The 19,653-nt window shown below is 41.1% G+C and overlaps 1 protein-coding gene across 6 annotated transcripts in view; it reads left to right on the forward strand.

The window, feature by feature from the left end:
- LOC105938494 (coiled-coil domain-containing protein 136) overlaps nucleotides 1-19,653 on the forward strand; it is a 40,489-nt gene that overhangs the window by 8,985 nt on the left and 11,851 nt on the right. For all 6 annotated transcript variants that reach the window (XR_002426691.2, XM_012880241.3, XM_021307465.2 and 3 more), the window contains exons 2-4: nucleotides 9,247-9,564; nucleotides 13,194-13,268; nucleotides 15,234-15,536. Coding sequence is in view for 5 of the 6 variants with exons in the window: in XM_012880241.3 (XP_012735695.1) it covers nucleotides 9,247-9,564; nucleotides 13,194-13,268; nucleotides 15,234-15,536 (696 nt within the window). In the remaining variant the exon portion in view is untranslated. The remainder of the gene's footprint in view (nucleotides 1-9,246; nucleotides 9,565-13,193; nucleotides 13,269-15,233; nucleotides 15,537-19,653) is intronic.

A 19,653-nucleotide genomic window follows, 5' to 3' on the forward strand; every position in this document is an offset into this window, starting at 1 on the left:
GCCCACAGAAAGCACTTGACCTGCTTGTTTTCCCTCTTTTCCAAAGTGACAGATTGTTTGTTCCAACGTGGCGAATGGGTTTTGCTGCAATGCGATTAGGAGGGAATGTGGCATGCACAGATAAAGCCACCCTCGGCTTGGAGCTGCAGAGATGACTGCGCTGTCCATCCCTGCTCCTGTATGCGTGCTGCGTCCATGTCTAACACGGTCGCTGCGTGACCGAGGCCCAGCAGCGCAGACATCACAGGTGTGACCGGAGCCAAATTAACTTTCGCTCTCAAGGTGAGGTGAGGTAGCATCCCTACGTAGTGAAGTGAGGGTTTATTTATAAACGATTCCTTGCAGAACTAGTCATACTCCTTGATTTTTTCCACATTTTGTAGGGTTAAAACCATGGATATTGCAGAATTGTATTGGGATCTCATATAACAGACCAACACAAAGTGGTGCTTAATTATAAAGTAGAAGGAAAGTAATGAAAAATTTAAAAATAGGCAAGGCAAGGCAAGTTTATTTATAGAGCACTTTTAAGTAACAAGACGATTCAAAGTGCTACAGGGAGTCAAAGTAACCTAGCTGTAGTTCAGCCAGATGAAATGAGGGCCATATACTGTTTGTGAACAGAAATTTCCAAGACTAACAACAGATTCTGCATTAGTTATATGTCTCGTCTTTGACTCTGGCCAGTCGTGGCTCTGCTGGAAGGTGAAACACAAAACCAGTCTTGAGTCTCTTGTAGCCTCCCAACCGTTTATTTCCCAATATTAAAATGTATTTCGTTCTATCCATCCTAATAACTACATTTTGAACAGCTTCCTTGTCCCTGCAAAAGAAAAGCATCCTTAAAGCATGATGCTTTCAGTCCCGTGTTTCATGATGGAGATAGTGTCTTGAGAGTGATGAGCACTGTTAGTTTTCTCCAAAACATAGACTTTTGCATCTGATGTAAAACATTTGGCCTCACCTGACTAGTGCACCTTGTTCTGCATAGCTGCTGAGTGACTTGTTTTTGGTCAACTTTAAATAGGAATTCATGGGGCCTTGCTTTGTACAATGTTTTTTTTCTTTCTTTCTTGTCCGTCATCCATCTTAGTCTCCCTGTCAACAGATTCTCCTGCATGAGCTGTGGATCTCTGAGGCTCTGGACTTACCATGGGGCTCTTTGCTGCTCCTCTGATTGCTGCTCTCCTTGACCAGCTTGTCAGTTTAGGTGCACAGCCGTGTCTTAGTAGATGTGCCATACTCTTTCCAGTTTTCAGATGATGGACTGAACAGTGGTAGGCAAGATGATTAAAGGTCAGGGTGTTGTTTTGGCATGTCACCCTGCTTTAATAAACCTCCCCACATCATTCTCCCTCTGCTGTGTTATTTGGCCTTCTCAACGCCGTTTGTTGTTCTCTAACAAACCTAGGAGGCCTTCACAAGCGCCAGTAGGGGTTATACATAAATTAAAATGTGCACATTTAAGCTCTGCTAACTATTTAGGTGACTTCTGTAGGTAATTGTTTGTATATGGTCTAATTTGGGGGAGTCTGATAAAAAGGGGCTGAATGCAAAGACACAGCATACTTTTCCAATTTGCAGTTGTTAATCTTTTTGAGACCAGGAGAGAGCATGTGCAATTTTGTTTATCCCATCAGATCCTAATAAAATCCGCAAAATGTGTACAGGAAATGAACAGCTCCATACGAATGCAGAATAAAAAGCAATAGGAAGAAAAACAGGTGGAAATATCTTGAAATAAACAAACACAATTGCTTGAATCCAGGATGGAAATGTGCAATTTCAGTAAAAATAAATAAAATGCAATAAATTCAGCAAATGTAACTACTGAAATAGGAAGACACAAAGGAGAATGTGCCATGCTGCTCAGAAGCAGAAGGAAAAAGAAAATGTATTTTTTAAAGCAGCATTGTTTTAAACCGAGTTGACTTAAGGAATGGGGCTGAGTCCAGCAGAGAGCAGCTTAATGACATTTTTACCATACTGTTTGGGCACCATGAGATCTAAAATACCCTTCAGGGTTGTAGTCTGTACTGTAATATAATGATTTATCGTAGTCAGAAGATTCAGAGACTCATTATGAAACCTGCTGGGGGCCAAGGAGCGAAATGATAAAAGTTATGAGATCCCTGTTCCTCAGTTTAGTTAATTCGTACAACTGGGTTTGTTGAAAGACATTCTGTTGGAGAACTAGCACTGTTTGGGTTCATTAAAGCTGTAAAATTAGGTGAATTCTTACTTTGAGTGTAGAAATCATCTGTCCTTCAACAACAAAAAAGAGATCTCACTGGATAAGACGGATGAGTAAAATCCACTGTCACTACATGCTCTTCAGGAGGAGTGAATGCTGTCTGTGACTCGATGCAATCTGTTTGTATAATTTGATTGAATTGATTTTGTAAATTGCCTGAAGATGACATGTTTTGTGAATTTGTGCGATATACATAAAATTAGATTGAAATTTGAATCTAATTATTTTTTTTTGCTCCAAATTTGATCAACAGTAGGGATGTCCCAATCAGGATTATTTTCTCCACAGAACCCCATTCCAAGTAATTTAAAATGATACATTTGCTGATATCAAGCCTCAGTCTGATACAAGCATATGGATACAGCTGTTCTTCCTGACATTGACAGATATTGTCTTTTCTTGCTACAGTGTTGCACTGCTTTAATTGTAGTTGTTTTAAACTGTTTATTAATTAATTATTTATTAATATATCCCTTTGTCATGTCATTTGTATGCACCAAGGAAACATACATAATAGGTTACTAATTAAACGTTTGTAGACTCTAATTATCTTAAATAAGTACAATTTAAATTTAAAACTAGGTTGAGTTACATTTAATTTCCAGGAATTGTTAGTGTTGTTTGCAATTTTGGATCAGCTGATTTGGCAAAAAAAAAAAAAAAAGCATACAAACATACAAAAAACTAACAATAAAATCTTAGCCTGGAACATATTTTTTAAAATGTATTTAAATTTAATACAACCTTTTTTTTTTGGAAGTTTCCAGTGTAAGATCATGCTGCTGCATTAAAAGACACGTTCGTATTGAGGCTTCCTACACATCTTTTCCCTATGGTACCAATAATTGTGCTCTGAGCAATGAATGAATGTGCTGCTAATTTTAGGGGTCGTGCACTATTCTCAACATTTTGTTATTTCTCTGCATGAAGAATGTCACGTGTAGCGTGAGACTTGGAAGCTCCGCCTATTAAGTTTGTTGCAGGAGAACAGCAAAATGAAATACGGGCTGTATTTAACAAGTCATCATTTAAGCATAAAACCTTGACCTTGTGAACGACCTCTTACTGAGTTGGCCAATAAGAGTTGTTCTGTCATTGCCCTTTTGACAGAAAATGCAATAGCTTCATTTATCTTATATTCATAATACTTCAATCCTAGCTGTGTTACATGCCGTATTAGCCTTGTTTTTCCTTATTTTTCAAAGTTTTGATTTTTTCAGACTTAAATCCTTCATGCAAATCTCTGTTACTGGTCTCCTGAGGTTTTTTTTTTTTACAAGCACTAAGTCTTCTTTCTTCTTCCTAATAAAACTGTCCTTTCTTTATTTTTCATTTATTTAATTCATAAAAGTTAGTCATCGCATGATCCCAAACCAACTTTCCTGAGTACTTAACAAATCCTGCCAGTCTTAAAATGCTGCACTAGTCACATTTAATAGCTGCAAGACTAATGCATCCTCTGAATCATTACCGGGAGGGAAAAATTGTTTAAAGTCGTTATGAAAGGCATTTGAGTGGAGGAAAGATGAGCGAGAAACTTTCCGAAAGACATAAACTTTCTCCATCATAACATTTATCAGGCAGAAGACCTGTAGTTACTTTGTGTTGAAGGTGTCTTATTTTCAGCTATTGCTGTGACAATCGCTGTTTTTTTTTAATGATGATGCAAAAGTGCCTGAAGTGAGGAACTGAAGTGAGCCATTAAATGTGTGCCGCACATGCTCTCCCAGCTGGTAACAGCTCTATTTATGGAGCTTCTAGCAATCAGGTAGACGGCAAAACATGTTGCACTATGGGTGTTGTTGTGTTTTTGAGGAATTGTGTTATGGCACTGCAAGATGTTTAATGTTTTGGTTTTTTTTACAATCAAAACTAAAATATTACAATAACTACGCAGCAGAAAAGAGTATATATTTTGTGTGTGTACAAAACCTTTAGAAGTTTGTTGCCTTTAAGGAAGAACTGTGGCCTCTCTGGTTGCAGAAACAAAAATTCGGGCATAAGAGGAATCTAGAGAGACTGCGGAGAGAGGCTTTCGATTGGCCTCAAGGAAGTTCTGGAAAGCTGTATGGTGGTGGAGGGAGCATTTTAAGTCAGTCTCCATGGAGGAGGTTGGGCCTGAGCATTCGGGAGAAGGCCATTCCATTGGTATGGGGTATCTGCGTGGCTTTTAAGGGCTATCCTATCCCTGTGTGCCCCAAGCAAGAGCCGTGTCCGCATTCTTGGCACAAAGTCAAGCCTGTTCCTAGTGTAGGTTGGACTCTCCTGAGGCTTCCCCTTTTTCACGATACCATTTGTGGTGTTCATAGATAGGATCTCAAGACGTGGTCGTGGAGAGGATAGTGTCTTGTTTGGCTTTTCACAAATCTTGTGGCTCTCTTGTCTTCTTCGGGCCAATGACCTTCGGCGTGTACTGGAGCGCTTCACAGCTGAGTGTGAAGCAGCTGCGATGAGCGTCAGCTCCCTCAAGCACGAGCCCGTGTTAATTATTGACCGGAAAAAGGTGGGCTACTCTCTCTGGGTTGAGAGTGAAGGAGCGGATGAGTTTTAATTTCCTTGCTTTCTTGTTCCTGAGTGATGGTAGGATAGAACACGAGATGGATAGACAGATTGGAAAGTCGTCTGCAGAGATGCCGGTGCTGATCTGGTGTGTTGCGGTGAATAAAGAGCTGAGCCAAAAAGCAAAACTCTCTATGTTCTGACCCTTACCTATAGTCATGAGATATGAATCATGGCAGAAGGAACGGGCTTCTACATACTTCTCCGTAGGGTGGCCAGATGCAGGCAGGGGGGAGGAGCTTCATCACCAGGGGCGGGGTCGAGGTAGACCCGCTGCACTCTGTATCAAAATGAGTTGATCAGGACGATTCCTGGGCACTTCCCTTTGGTACTTGGAGGGGAGAAGACCCAGGACTCACTGGATCCAGTCTGGACTTGGAACGCGTTGGGAGGCCCCAGAATAAGCTGGAGGGTGTTTCTGGGAAGAGGGATGTCTGGATTTCTCTCAGGTACCAGTTACCCCTGCGACCGGGTCTAAACAGAGGAAGATGGACGGATGGACAGAGGAACGGACAGGCGCATAACGCCGAGTTATGCTACATTACACTCAGCAACAGCAGACACCACTTGAAATAAATCCTTCTTCTAATCATACATCCTAGAGAATCTTTGAGTGATATTCAGTGGGAAGTGTTCGGTCTCTTGATGGCCTTTATCCGCCGCTGGCTATACAAGCAGCTGAGCCTCTCTCCCTGCTGCTGAGCTCTGGCTCTTTATGACTAACTCATTACACCAGCATCAAAGTTTAATGACAAAATAGCCCAGTGTTCTCGAAACCTCTCACATCCTTCTCAAGGGCTGCCTTCTTTGAATGAACAGTGTCATGAAAAAAGAGTAAATGAACACCTTAGGATAAAGCATGGGGAGGTTTTGCGCGTCCATAGCGGCCGTGCAAGTGCGGTGAAAAAGTTTTCACACCCCTTTAGCTTTTATTTTTACATTCTGTTACAACCAGCATTGGTATTCATGCGCTTTTAGTCAAAACTTTGTGGAACCAGCTTTAACTGAGATTACGGCTGGAAATCTTACGGGGTATGTCTACCAGCGTTGCACGTTTTAAAAGCTGCACATGTTCCCACTCCTATTTGCAACTTGGTTCAAGCTTAGTCAGAGTGGATGGAGATTATCTGTGAAGATGAACTTTCCAGTCTTGCCAAAGATTCTCAATTTGATTTACAGTAGGTCTGACTTCTAACTACAGTAGACTTTTCTCGATCTTAACCAGGGGTCACCAACCTTTTTGAAACTGAGAGCTACTTCATTGGTGTTGTGTCATACGAAGGGCTACCAGTACTGTCCTTTGAACTAGAAGAGTCAAAGTTCACCTGAACTTAATGTAAAATACATTTTTTTCATGCTTTATTATAGATATTGTCATTTTTAAATCTATATAAATGCAAGTGTGATTAAACAAGAAGAGTAGTGGAGTAAAATGAAGTTTTGGAGGTGGATTGTGTTTTTTTTAAAACGTGGCTCATGGGCAGCACCTGTGGTCCTCGAGGGCTATTGGTGCCCGCGTGCACCATGTTGGTGACCCCTGATCTAAACCCTTTCATTCTTGGTCTGAGTGCATATTTGTGGCCATTGTCCTGCTGGGAGGTAAACTTCTGCCCCTGTCTTAAGTCTTTTTGCTGCTTCTGGCCTCTTTCTCTTCCAGGATTTCCCTGTTTTTATTGTTGCAATTCAGATTATTCAACCCATATTGCAAATTAGGCTTGTAGGCAAAATGTGCCAATCAGCAGCTGTTTTCAACAAACAACTCACAAATAATTTAGAAAAGGTAGGCTGACTGATTTCGCAAGAGTTTTTCAAAGATTCAGCACAAAATGCAACTCTTAATGATCCCTGGCATGAAGAGCTTTTCAATCTCTTCAGGGCTCCTTAGTACTTAGTAGAGCGCTCTTTGCGGTGAATACCTGCTAGAAACGGCTCTGTGGCTATGATTGATGTACCTGAGAGCATTCTTGAAGAATCTTGGTTTAGTTTTTAAAGAGGAGTGATGGCCTAGTGGTTATAGCAGGGCACATGCACCCTGGGAAGACTGCAAGTTCCCTGGCTTGAATCCTATTCAGGTTCCCTGAGCAAGGCCTCGTGTCCCAGAATGCTCCACGGCTGCAGCCCACTGCTTCCTAAATCACATTGGGTTAAATGCAGAGGGCCAATTTCATTGGAATGTACAAAAAAATTGCAATGACAAAGATGTTGACTATTAGTACGTCACTTGGTTTGCTTACTGCAGCTGCCTTTTTCAAATCCCACCTTTCAAGAGAGTTTAGGTCATGCAGGTTGGATGGTCCCTCTGGTGTGACTCAGGACTTCTTCTGAATGCACCTCACTGGACTTTGTTTGGGATCAGGGGGTTGTTTACGGTCCAATGACGCTTTATCTTCAGGTTCCTCACAGACTCCATTACATTTTTTAACAGGAGTTCCTGATATTTAATTAAATCCCTCAATATTCCTCTACATGCTGTGGGTTTTAAATACCAGAGGAAGCAAAGAATTCCCGTAGCATCACTGATTCGCTGCCATGCTTCACTGTTGGGGCGGGTGTTCTTTTCAGCACACGCTTCATTGTTCCTCCTCCAGACACACTGCCGACCCAAAGAAAGGAGATTGTTTTAATTGGTACTGACTCTGTTTTCATTTTGTGTCAGTAGGGGTGTTTGTCTAGGAGTTCATGGATGGAGTCCTTTTATGTGAACCTTACTGTGGAAACAGAAACCTCAGTGGCTACTGCCACCAAGTCTTTTTGGACAGTTTTCTGTACTTTTATTTCTAGCTCTCAATGAAACATGCCTCTTAACAGGTTTTTTGCATCATCTTGTCTCAAGCAGACTTGTTGCACCTTAATGACGCTCTGGATTGTACTCAAGACCAAATCTGAGTTGCAAAATTTGCTCTTTTGACAAATTATCTACATGGGGCAGACCAATTTTCAGAGTACAGTGGTAATTAAAAGCTATACTTTTGTGTAGAATTTGAAACGAATACTTTTACTATTTAAACTGTTCTTGTATAGATTATGGAGCGCAAATGCCAAATTATAACTTATTATTTGAAAACAAACCTGATTTGCAGTACAGGTTGATTAATTTCAATGGCTGGCGTAGTTCTATCCATCTCCCCATCAACTCTGACCAGCCTCTCCGTCCCAGCCAAATGAAAGCCTCCCCACAGCATGATGCTGCCACCACCATGTCTCACAGGGCAATTTGCAGCGTTAGTATGGGTCTTTTTTAAGATATATGAGGCTTGGGATAATGTAATGCTACACTTCTCCATGTTTCTGCTCTGTAGTTACATCCAGTCAGGAGGGAGGGGGAGAAATAATTATCTCAAGAAGCAAAAGCATCCCCAGAGTCATGATTACACACCGGCGTGTATGGCTCCTAATTAGGTAGATCTGTAGTTAATGCACCACCCTGTCCCCCGCTGCACGCTCCTTCCTCTGCGCATCTCACTCTCACACTTCTCCCTGACCAGCTGTTCTGTGGCACTCAGGAGGCACAAATTTGCAACGGTACATTTTCATTTAGCTGCGAAACGAACTCGACCTTAAAGGAGCTCGCTGTCTAAGAGGTGAGGGTAAAAGGACGGCGGGTCAGCGCGTCTGTGGCGTAGAGCAGATTTTCTCGTAGTGAGACTGAGCAGAAGCGTGAGCAGTCTTTTCTCTTTAAAACTCGGCCTTTTGTTTCCCCCTTTTTTTTTTTTGCGTTTGTCTGCGCAGCCCTTCTCACGTCCAGATATAAAGTCTCCGTGCGTTGCTCTACACCATGTTGCTTTGGTTTCTCTGCATAAACAGTCACGCCTGCATCGGGCTGTGAAATAAGCAAAGAAAAGGCCTCGGAGGGCCGTGTAATGTGACACGGCGTATAGTGAGAGTCGCATGTGCCTCATCTCTCTTACTATGAGCGGTAGCTGGTGTTGTTATGGACTTTGAGGTGCATTGCTGAGTGGTGAGTCATAGTGATTGCTTCAGCATACTGGCTCACCCCCCCTCTCTACTTTTCTTTTGCCGCAATGTGTCAGCTAACTCACTCCACCTACTGGCTGCATATTTGTATTCCCGGCGCAGCTCGATGGGTTTAACTCTACCTCCTGAATGTGATGCTGTGCGTTTTTAGGTGAATGCTATGAACGTTTTATTTATGTTTTTTTCAAACCGGGTTTACCCCCCCATTAAGATATGGATTCCTCAAGCAGATCGTTGTCATCCTTTTCACACACAGAGCTCACACCTTTTGTTTTGGGGGACTAAAGCGGAGTAGGAGCTGGTATGCAAAATCATTTGTGCCACTTGGATCTCACAAGATGGTGCTGTTGTTTCAGGCATGGCTGGATCCAGAGAGTGACAGAGATTTTTGTAACATATCAACCTCTTCTTTCTCCCCCCCCCCACCTCCCTTTCTATTATCCGCATCCCTCCATCAGATGATCCCGGCGATCTGAAAGTCGACAGCAGCCTGAACATGGACAACGAGATGACAGCCAAGGAGAGGGGCGTCCTGGAGGAGGACAACGAGAAGGAGGAGCTTGACCTGGAGCGGTCCCAGGAAGACGAGGGGGAAGAGAGGAAGCTGAGGGAGGAGGAAGGGGAAGGGGTGGAGAAGAGGAGGAAGGAGCAGGAGCCTCTGACTGAGGAGCAGGAGCTGGAGGAGCTGAAGGCCCAGGTGCTGCAGCTGCTGCTGGAGCTGGACGAGGCCAGGGAGACGTCCAACAAGCACCAGGAAAGTTTCCATGAGTTGCAAGGTGAGCGAATCCGGTCATGATGCAGACATCTTAGCTTCGCGCTGATCGCTCATCATGATTCAGTTAAACGAGCAAACAGTAAGCACAAACTGTTTGGAAAAAAGTATTCACACCCCTTGAACAAATTTGTGTCTCTTTACCTTTTTTATGTGATCATCATGAAACTGTTCAGTGGGAGAAAAATAGCTAAATGGTTCTCATTTCTTAATAAATAAATAATCTGAAGTGTGTATATTTGTATTCAGCTCCTTCTACTCTGACACACCAAGTCTAATCAAGTCTATTAGTCAGACGGTGTCTTTGGGGTAGCTGCAGATATCCACAGCTCCAGTGGAAGAATATCTCAAGAACAAATCTGGCCTTTATGGGAGAGTGACTCAGAGAAAGGCCTTATTGAATGACATTTACATTTTGCCACGCAGAGAAGACCTCAAACATATGGAAGAAGGTGAACTGGTCTTGCAAGATAGGTGGAGAAGAACTGATACTGCTCCCTGAACCAGTGGTGACACATGGTGGTGGCAGCGTCATACTGCGGGGACGGCAAAGCTGATCAGAGTTACTGGGAAGATGGCTGGAGATAAATAAGGGGCGGGGCCTATTTACCTGTGAAGTGACTTCTGAGGGCAATTTGTTTAGAGCCGTTAGAGCAAATACCCTTTTGGAAATAGCTTCCAGCTTTCCTCTTAAAAAAAAGCTCAAATCATTAAAATATTTTAAGCAATATTTCCGGTTTAGAATTTTTAACATTTCCTTTAATTGCCATAAAAGAATCTTTATCCAGTTTTTTTTTTTTTTTTTTGCTCAGCTTTTCCCATGTAACATCTATACTGTCACAGCTAAGTGTGCATGTCAAGACCAGCAAGCAAAAGTGGACAGAAGAACGGCGCTCCTGCTCCTCTGAACAGCTTAGCTTTCCTCTACAGACATTTCAGACTGAGACAGTCTAAACACGGCCATTTAAACGCAGTCGCTGACGAGCGCCGTTGTTCATAGCTGGTGGGAAAAGGGTGTTGTATCACACCCTAGCAATGATGGTCTTGCAGTGAGTAGGGCCTCAGGAGTAAGGTATGCGACCGCACTGAGCTCAGCCTGTGTTTATGAGTGCTTCGCATTAGAGTTCACCATGAGCTCAGTGGTTTGTCTGGCAGCGGCGGGGGTGTTCCTTTGACAACTGCGGGTCGGCTGAGAGAAGCTTCTAGACGAAGTGTCCTGGACCACAATGACAAATGGCTGTTGGTTAAGTCAGTGTGGGAACAGCCGGAGACTCAGTGCTTCTAGCAGTGGGATGATTCAGATGGATTTTTTTTCACAAACAGTGCAATCAGGAAGAAGCTAATTAGCCACGTTTGTTGAGTTATGATTCTCAGGGTTGAAAAAAGAAAGTATACCCCCTATATTGTTAGGTTTAATGTCTTCGGTAGGTTGTGTTTTATGTTTCGGCTTCGTGTTGATTTTAATCTGTGTGCATTGGGACATGTTACCAAAGCCTAAATGGTATTTCATTCTCTGTTTTATTTCTTGCCTGCAAAGAGACTGGGAAAGAGTTTTTGTTCTAAATAAATGGTTCCTGTTTTTAGCAAAAATGTGTTAGTTGTACCAGGTCGTGTTTGGAACCGTTCGATTTCACAATAATTTACACAATTGGTGCCTTGCAAAAGTTTTCGCAGCCTTTTAACCTTTTCACATTTTCTCACATTACAGCTGCAACCCTCAGTGTAATTAAGTGAGAGACTAACACGAAATGGTCCATAATAGCAAACATGATAAAAAAACTAAGTATCATTTTCAAATAAAAATCTGAAACATGTGGCATGCATTTTAAGATGAATCTCCGCTGAGTCAATACTTTGTTGAACCACAATTTGGATCGGCTCCACGGATTAATATTTTGATTCAGATCTGGACTGAATTTTTAGGGCATTTGTTCTGCTGGAAGTAGACCTTCCCTGTCTCTATTGAAGAAAAGCATCTCCACAGCATGATGCCGCCACCACCCTGTTTCACCAATGTGTCTAGTGTCTTCAAGGTTTGGTACAGTTCTTTACAAGTTATATAAAGCTCGGGATGTAGTTTTATACCCTCATTCTGCTTTCAGAAACTGTCGTCTGTGTTCCTTGAGCTTCATGATGCTGATTTATCACCAGTGTTCTTTAGCAGAGCTCTGAGGACTCACACAGCGACTGAATTTATATTTACATTCAATGACAGGCGAATTGTTATTACTAAATAAGTGACTTCTAAAGGAAATTTGTGAAGCTGGATTTTATTTATGGGCACCAGAAATACAAGTTCCTAGTTTTGTGATTTTTCCCAGCAAAATACTTTGACTTCTTTGTATCATTGTCATGTGGCTTGGCTTAAACGGAGTGAAAGGGTTAGTCAGGTTGTCTGACTTTAAACGCAGGTCATGTCTGAAGAGTGTTTCTTGCTTTTTTAATTCCCATTTGATGCAAATTAAAGGAAGGTGTGTATTCTGCAGGTGTGACTCTAAAAACCTTGAGCCAGGGTCAGAATTGCTCCGCAGTCCCACTGAAAGAGCGACACCTGATAACCCTACGGGTGTGTGGCTTAGCAAACTTGGTGTTATATTCAAATACTTTTAGAACTTTTAAGATCAATTATTTATAAAACCCTAAAACTGACATATGGTGTACTTTCTTTTCTTTTCTTTTTTTTTTTATACCACAGTTATATTAGCCGTACACATTAAGGCATTTCCTTTGGCATCTTTATGCCTGTTCAGGATAATAAAACAGTATTAAAAATGAATCTGGTCGCTCTTAAAAATATGTCTGCTGCAATAAAACTCTGTCTTCAACTAAAAGAAGCACAAGGAAGCTGAAGACAAAGACAGTTTAGAACCCTAGCTATGGAACGACCCATATTGAATAAAATTATTACCCCATAAGAAAATGCTTGTAAAGTGAAAAAGGGCACCTAAAAATGTAGTCATTATAAATAATAAAAAGAATAACATAAAAATGAGCTAAAGTAAACAAATTTCAAACTGGACAGGATTGAACCTTATAGATGATAGAGACTAAAGAGGATTTTGAAATTCAACCCACTTGTTAACCATCTAAAAATGGCTTCGAGTGGCAATAAAAAAAGACGCGTGACCTTGACTGAGACATGAGACCACCAGCAGGAAGAGTAAAAGGCACAGAGTCCTGCTACTAAATACTGCTTGGCTTATAATACCTATCAGATTTATAGAGGGTTTTTACAGTCCTGAGGCTTTTTGTTTTCTCCATCTTCCACACAGCAGTCTTAGCAGTTTGTTGTTCCTCCTCTGCTCACTGTTGCTGCTCTGAAGCCAGTAAATCTGGTTGGAAAATCAAAGCTGGCACAATTTGTACTAACAGGAACCAAAAGCTAATAAAATGCCTAAGAATAACAGCAAAGTTAAGCTGTAAAAATAGCAACCTAATGATTCTATTTTTTTTATATTATCATTATGAGCTTCTATAGTAAGAAATATGCGAAAGGTTCAGACTGTGGCCTTCGGTCATGCTTCAGGTTCCAGCCGCTTATCAACATCTCTCTGGTGGCATTCTGATGTGTTTTTTTTTCTTTCTCCTACCTCTCCGCACACTCCTCATCTCTTCTCTTTCACGTGTCTGCAGGTCTGCTGGAGGACGAGCGCCTGGCTAGCGCCCATCAGGCGGAGACCTTCACCCGACAGATCCAGAATCTTCAAGGTATCCCAAAATACAAACCTCAGCGGATAAAATCCTTCAGTTCCAGCAGGCGTCGGTGCTGCTGTTTGTGTCCCTTTTTTCTGCCGTACATGTTTAAACTGAGAAAGCTCTCCTACATTACCTTATACAGATATGTCACTTTTCATGTTCACATCTGTGCTGTCCAAAAGGAGGCTCGGACACAACAGAGTTCTACTGATATTCTGAATAACCTGAATTATTCTAGCAAACAGGTTTAAGGGTAGTGCCTTCTTTCAATTTTTTTTTTTTAGAAATAAGAATTTTAATGTCACCCAAATAAAAACTATAGACCATATTAAAGAGTAATTCCAACCAATAGTTTCTACTTATGATTTAAAAAAATCACTTTTAAAGTCTCTCTCACATAACCTGGACTTCTTTATCTCCTACTCTTACTCTACTTTAATTTGGACTTTAGATAGTCTCATGCAGAAGTATTCCCACCCATTTTTACAATACATCAGGTTACAACCACAAAGTTCAATGTATTTTATTGGGATTCCATGTGAGACACAAACAAAAAAGTGCATAATTGTGAAGTGGAAATAAACAAATTCTCGTCCAGGACTGCCCACCCATCCTTCCACCGGCTCTGACCGGCTCCTCTGTCCCCGCTGAAGAATGGCATCCCCACAGCATGATGCTGCCCCCTCCGTGTTTCACCTTAGGGATCATTTCTAATGCAAGATGCTGTACATCTATCACATATTTTAACATTGGCTGATATTCCATGAAGGCCAGATTTCTGGAGCGCACAGTTAACATAGCTGTAAAGATATTTCCCCACCCGAGCTGGGGATCTCTGCAGCTCCTCCAGAGTTGATATGAGCCTCCTGGCCGATCCTCTGAATAAATACCTCCTTTTTGCGGCCTGTCAGGTTAACAGCCAGGTTGTGGAAAGAGAATCATACTTTCCGATTTTCGGTCGATGAGTTAAACATGAGATGTTCAAACTCGTTTTCATAACCTCGCACTGCTTTAAAGTTCTCCACATCTTTCCTACCGGCCTGTCTGCATTCTTGGTGTTCATGATGCTTTTTGTTCACTCGTGATCTCTAACAAACCCCTGAGGCATTTCACAAAGCAGCTGGATCTATACTCAGATTAAATGACTCACCCTGTTTACTAACTAGGAGACTTTATTTAAGAGTATTAGAGTAAAGGCGTTACAAATGTGCTCCACTCTTCTCAGAGATTTATTTGTAAAACTTGAAAGACACATCCTTTTGGTTCCACTTCACAAAATGAACTACCTTTTGTTGTTTTGTCGCATAAAACCCCAATAAAAAATACTTTGACATTCGTGGTGGTGATGTAAAAAAAAGTGATAAATCTCAAAGAGTAGATTTTGTTTTAAGAAACTAAACCCACAAACATATTGTCTACAACAACCTTTTATATTTAAACATAACATGTTAGATGACTTGTGGTTCACCTGAAGTTTTATTGGGTTGAATTTTGAGGTGGTTAAATAGGCAAAGCTTTCAGGGATGATTGTAAAGTGGTAGACTCACTTCTGCTTTTGTCGTATTTGAGGTGTTGAGCTGACATGTTTAGCGAAAACAATCTCAGCAATGGTTTCCTAAAACATGAAAGAAAAGCGGATTTTACACGTTTCCGTGTCCATATAGCATCTAAATTAAATGTCTCAAGAAATAAACCAAAATAATATGTGGAACAGAAATTACCAGGGTGATATTTTTCCTCTTCCTGTAAATACTAAACCTAACAATCTTAAGTTTACATTGAAAAGGCTGGAAGAAGGTTACCTTCAGTTACATCAGCTCTCCGCTCAGCAAGCACACACCACCTACACAGAAACACACACAGACCCATTGTAGCAATAGCTCAGGTGAGATCACACGCAAACACTGACACCACAGCCTCACACACACACACACACCTCCTATAAAGAAACGCTAACATTCTCCTGCTCTGCCACAGCCCAGCTGCGCTCCGTGCAGGAGGAGATGAACAGTTTGGAGGAGGAGAAGGAGAGCGAGCTGGCCGAGGCCCAGGAGGAGCTGCGCGTGGCCCAGGAGGAGGTAATCCTGCTCCAGCAGGCGGCGGAGGAGGCAGCTGCGGAGCGGGAGAACGACATTGCGTCACTGCAGGAAGAGTTGTGCCGCCGGCGGGCTGAGCTGCAGCGCTTGACCGAGGAGACCCAGGAGTACGAGCTGGAGATCACGACGCTCAGGGCTGAGATCAGCATGAAGAGTCAGCGCAGGGAGGCCGAGAGGCGAGAGGGTGAGGACACGAGGAGAGATCGGTGTGGTACAGCAAGAGAGAGGGGAAAAAAACACACAAATAATCCTCATAAATGGATCTGCTGTCAGTGAAAGACACGGACCCTTCTTTTATTATCAAAATGTCATATTCTCTAAAAACACACAAAGAACCTATAATGAGATATTATGGCCTACATAAAAATCAAACACAAGGGAGTGGGTAGTCTTCCCTCGCATCACGCTAGCGTCCTGCTGTCAAGCACATTAATCAGCTTTGGGCTTCAATAAATAATACATCATACAGATGCGATTGCAAAGTGTTGCCATGGGAGTGGTGTGTGTGTAGTTCGGATACCAGGGAGATGAAGTCATGACAGGGAGGGACAGACTCTTCCAAAACATGATTTCACTAGTGGCTTCAACAGCTGAGCCAGACATGGACCAGAGGGAGGGGATCTCATGTTTTTTTTTTTTTTTATCTCATTGTTTAATTTTTTTCAATGAAAACATCAGTCAAACTGTATGTTTACGCAAATACGATCTCATACGTGAACATTTTAGGAGTTTTTTTTTCTGTTCCACATTGCAGACCCCATGTCTGATTCTTCTAAATTCGTGCCTCTTTGTTTCCTAAGCAGATGTGGCCTTTGGCTCCATATGTTAGGCCCAGATGTCAGGCGGGTCTGAGCGTAACTCTTGGCAAAAATGTAAATAAGCTTATTTACAAGATAATCTTTAGTACAATGATTTGCAGTCGTGTTAATTCCACGGACAGTGAGTTTTGGCTTATAACTCCCAAACTATAAGTGCCACTCCCAAACTGTTTATATGACTTTGTTCATTGGATGATCGTGCATCACATGACATAGACTCCACCCATTCCTACCTAGCTACTTTTTTTGCATGAGCTGTTTTCCTTGAATTGTTACAAAACTCTTTACATACCATCTGCAAAGGAAACTAAAATGAATTATTGAGGCAGATTTTTTAATTTTTATTGCATTTGATTAGTTATGCAAAAAAGAGACAATTAGCTAGCTAGTTGTAAACTTTAATTGGCCATAATTCAGAAACCATAACATACTCTAACATGTCCTTGAAAAAACAAAGTACAAATATAATTCTGAGGATATGCACTGAGTTTGACAATCCTCCATCACTAGGGGGCGCTGTAATATTGAGAAGTGTATTATGCCAATATGGCTAATTGTATTTTCACCAAATCTTCCACATACAGTCAAGGTCTAACCCTTAGAGAATATATTAAATATGCTTATGGGTTAATAAAAAAAGTTTTAAGATTCCTAATTTGACTCCTAACATTTAAAGAAAATCCCCAAAAGTCAACCCTTTATCACAAAGAGCTTGGATTTCCAGGCATTCTAATTTTTTCTGATATTTGTCCTATCAAGAAATCTGTGTATTTCACACTGTGCTTTGAAAATCATAACCAAATTGAGCACACTGGTTTAAAAAAAGCATAGGTTGTATTCTTTCTCAATTTGGTACAAATCAGGGCTTTTTAAGCACACTACTTGACATTAAATTTTCCAACTCTGTGACAGTAAAGTTAAATTTTTTTCCACAGAATTCATTGATAAATTAGCATGAAAAAATCCAGCAGAGCTATGTAATCCTAAATGGATGTGATTCCCATGTTATCCATGTGGAGCTGTTCGCTTATGCACTCATGTCCAATTCTAGACGTGTGCTGAGTTGGTGGGCCATGTGGCCTGGCGTGCTGGGAGAGGCTTGGAACCCATTTGTTACTGCTTGCAGTTCTAGTTCCACTTGAATTTTTATCCCACTTTGTCTCCTTACAACTACAAATTTCAGTTTATATTATTGGATTTTTAATGTAAAAGATCAACACAAAGCAGTCCACAAATGTAACGTGACAGGAAAATGGTGCATGTTTTTCCATATCTTTTTACACTTAAAAATCTTTCAAATGTGGTGTACATTTGTACCAGACTTGCTTTACTCTAAAACAAGACAAAACAACATCAATAACAGCAAGAAACACAAGGATAAGGTTTAAACTGTTTATGTTTTAAAAATGTATTCCTGGCTTTAAACATCTCATGGTTCCCTGCTCCATCCATCATCTGATAAAATCAGATGAAACGGTGGTATGAAGAAAGAAAGCCATAAGGTGTCTCGTTTAAGGTTTGGCACATACATGTAGAGGACACATGTGGTTGGAGGTGCTCTGGTTGAATAAAACCAAGACTTAAAGTTTTGGCTTACACGCAGTCACTTTGTGTGCCAGAAAACTAACACAGTTCATCAGCCTAAAAAACTCCCTCCCCACAGTGAAACCGAGTAAGGGTAGCGTCAAAAGTGTTGGGTTGCTCTTTGTCAGCAGGGACAGTGAAGCTGGTCAGAGTTCATGGGAAGATGGATGGAGCTAAATAGGGGGTAATCCTGTTGGAAAACGACAAGCAAGCGAGACGCTGCACAAGTATTAAGACTGGGGCAGAGGTTTCCATCCTGTTTGACTGAGTTTGACCCAGAATGGACAAAAGAAATGTGTTTATTGATGTGTAAAGCTGGTGAAGAAATACCCTAAAAGACTTGTAGATGTAATTATTGTGAAAGGGACAATTATTATTAAGCAGATATTATAGAATTTGGTTAGCTATAGCCCAATTATAGGGGTAAACAGAAATAAAAAAAAAAAGAATAACACAGCTAACACAGACTCTCCACTTGTTGTTGATAACACAAGAATTTCTTATTTCTTGTATTAACTTTTATAGAAACTGCTATGCAAAATTTACTGATTAAAAGCATACCATACCATACCATACCATACCATACCATAATACCATACAATACCGTAATACCATACCATACCATACAATACCATACCGTAATACCATACCGTACCATACCGTACCATACCATACCATACCATACCATACCATACCATACCATACCATGCCATACCATACCATACCATACCATACCATACCATAATACCATACAATACCGTAATACCATACCATACCATACCATACCATACCATACCATACCATACCATACCGTAATACCATACCAAACCATACCATACCATACCATACCATACCATACCATACCATACCATAATACCATACAATACCGTAATACCATACCATACCATACAATACCATACCATACCATACCATACCATACCATACCATACCATACCATACCATAATACCATACAGTACCGTAATACCATACCATACCATACAATACCATACCATACCATACCATACCATACCATACCATACCATACCATACCATACCATACCATACCATACCATACCATACCATACCATACCATACCATACCATACCATACCATACCATACCATACCATACCATACCATACCATACCATACCATACCATATCATACCATACCATACCATACCATACCATACCATACCATACCATACCACACCATACCATACCATACCATACCGTAATACCATATACCATACCTAACCATACCAAACCATACCATACCATACCAAACCATACATACCATACCATACCATACCATACCATACCATACCATACCATACCATACCATACCATACCTACCATACATACTATACCGTAATACCATACCAAACCAAACCATACCATACCATACCATACCATACCGTAATACCATACCATACCGTAATACCATACCATACCATACCGTACCATACCATACCGTACCATACCATACCGTAATACCATACCATACCATACCATACCGTAATACCATACCAAACCATACATACCATACCAAACCATACCATACCATACCATACCATACCGTAATACCATACCATACCATACCATACCATACCATACCATACCATACCATACCATACCGTAATACCATACCATACCGTAATACCATACCACACCATACCATACCATACCGTAATACCATACCATACCATACCATACCATACCATACCATACCATACCATACCATACCATACCATACCATACCATACCATACCATACCATACCATACCATACCATACCATGCCATACAATAACAACTGTATAAAGCTTAGGTAGTACTAAAATGCATTGATCGTTTGCATAGGAAGCTTTAGAAGCAAGTATCGATGTGTATTTTTTTGCAC

This window comes from Fundulus heteroclitus, chromosome 2, assembly GCF_011125445.2.
Source record: "Fundulus heteroclitus isolate FHET01 chromosome 2, MU-UCD_Fhet_4.1, whole genome shotgun sequence".
NCBI classification, from domain to species: domain Eukaryota; kingdom Metazoa; phylum Chordata; class Actinopteri; order Cyprinodontiformes; family Fundulidae; genus Fundulus; species Fundulus heteroclitus.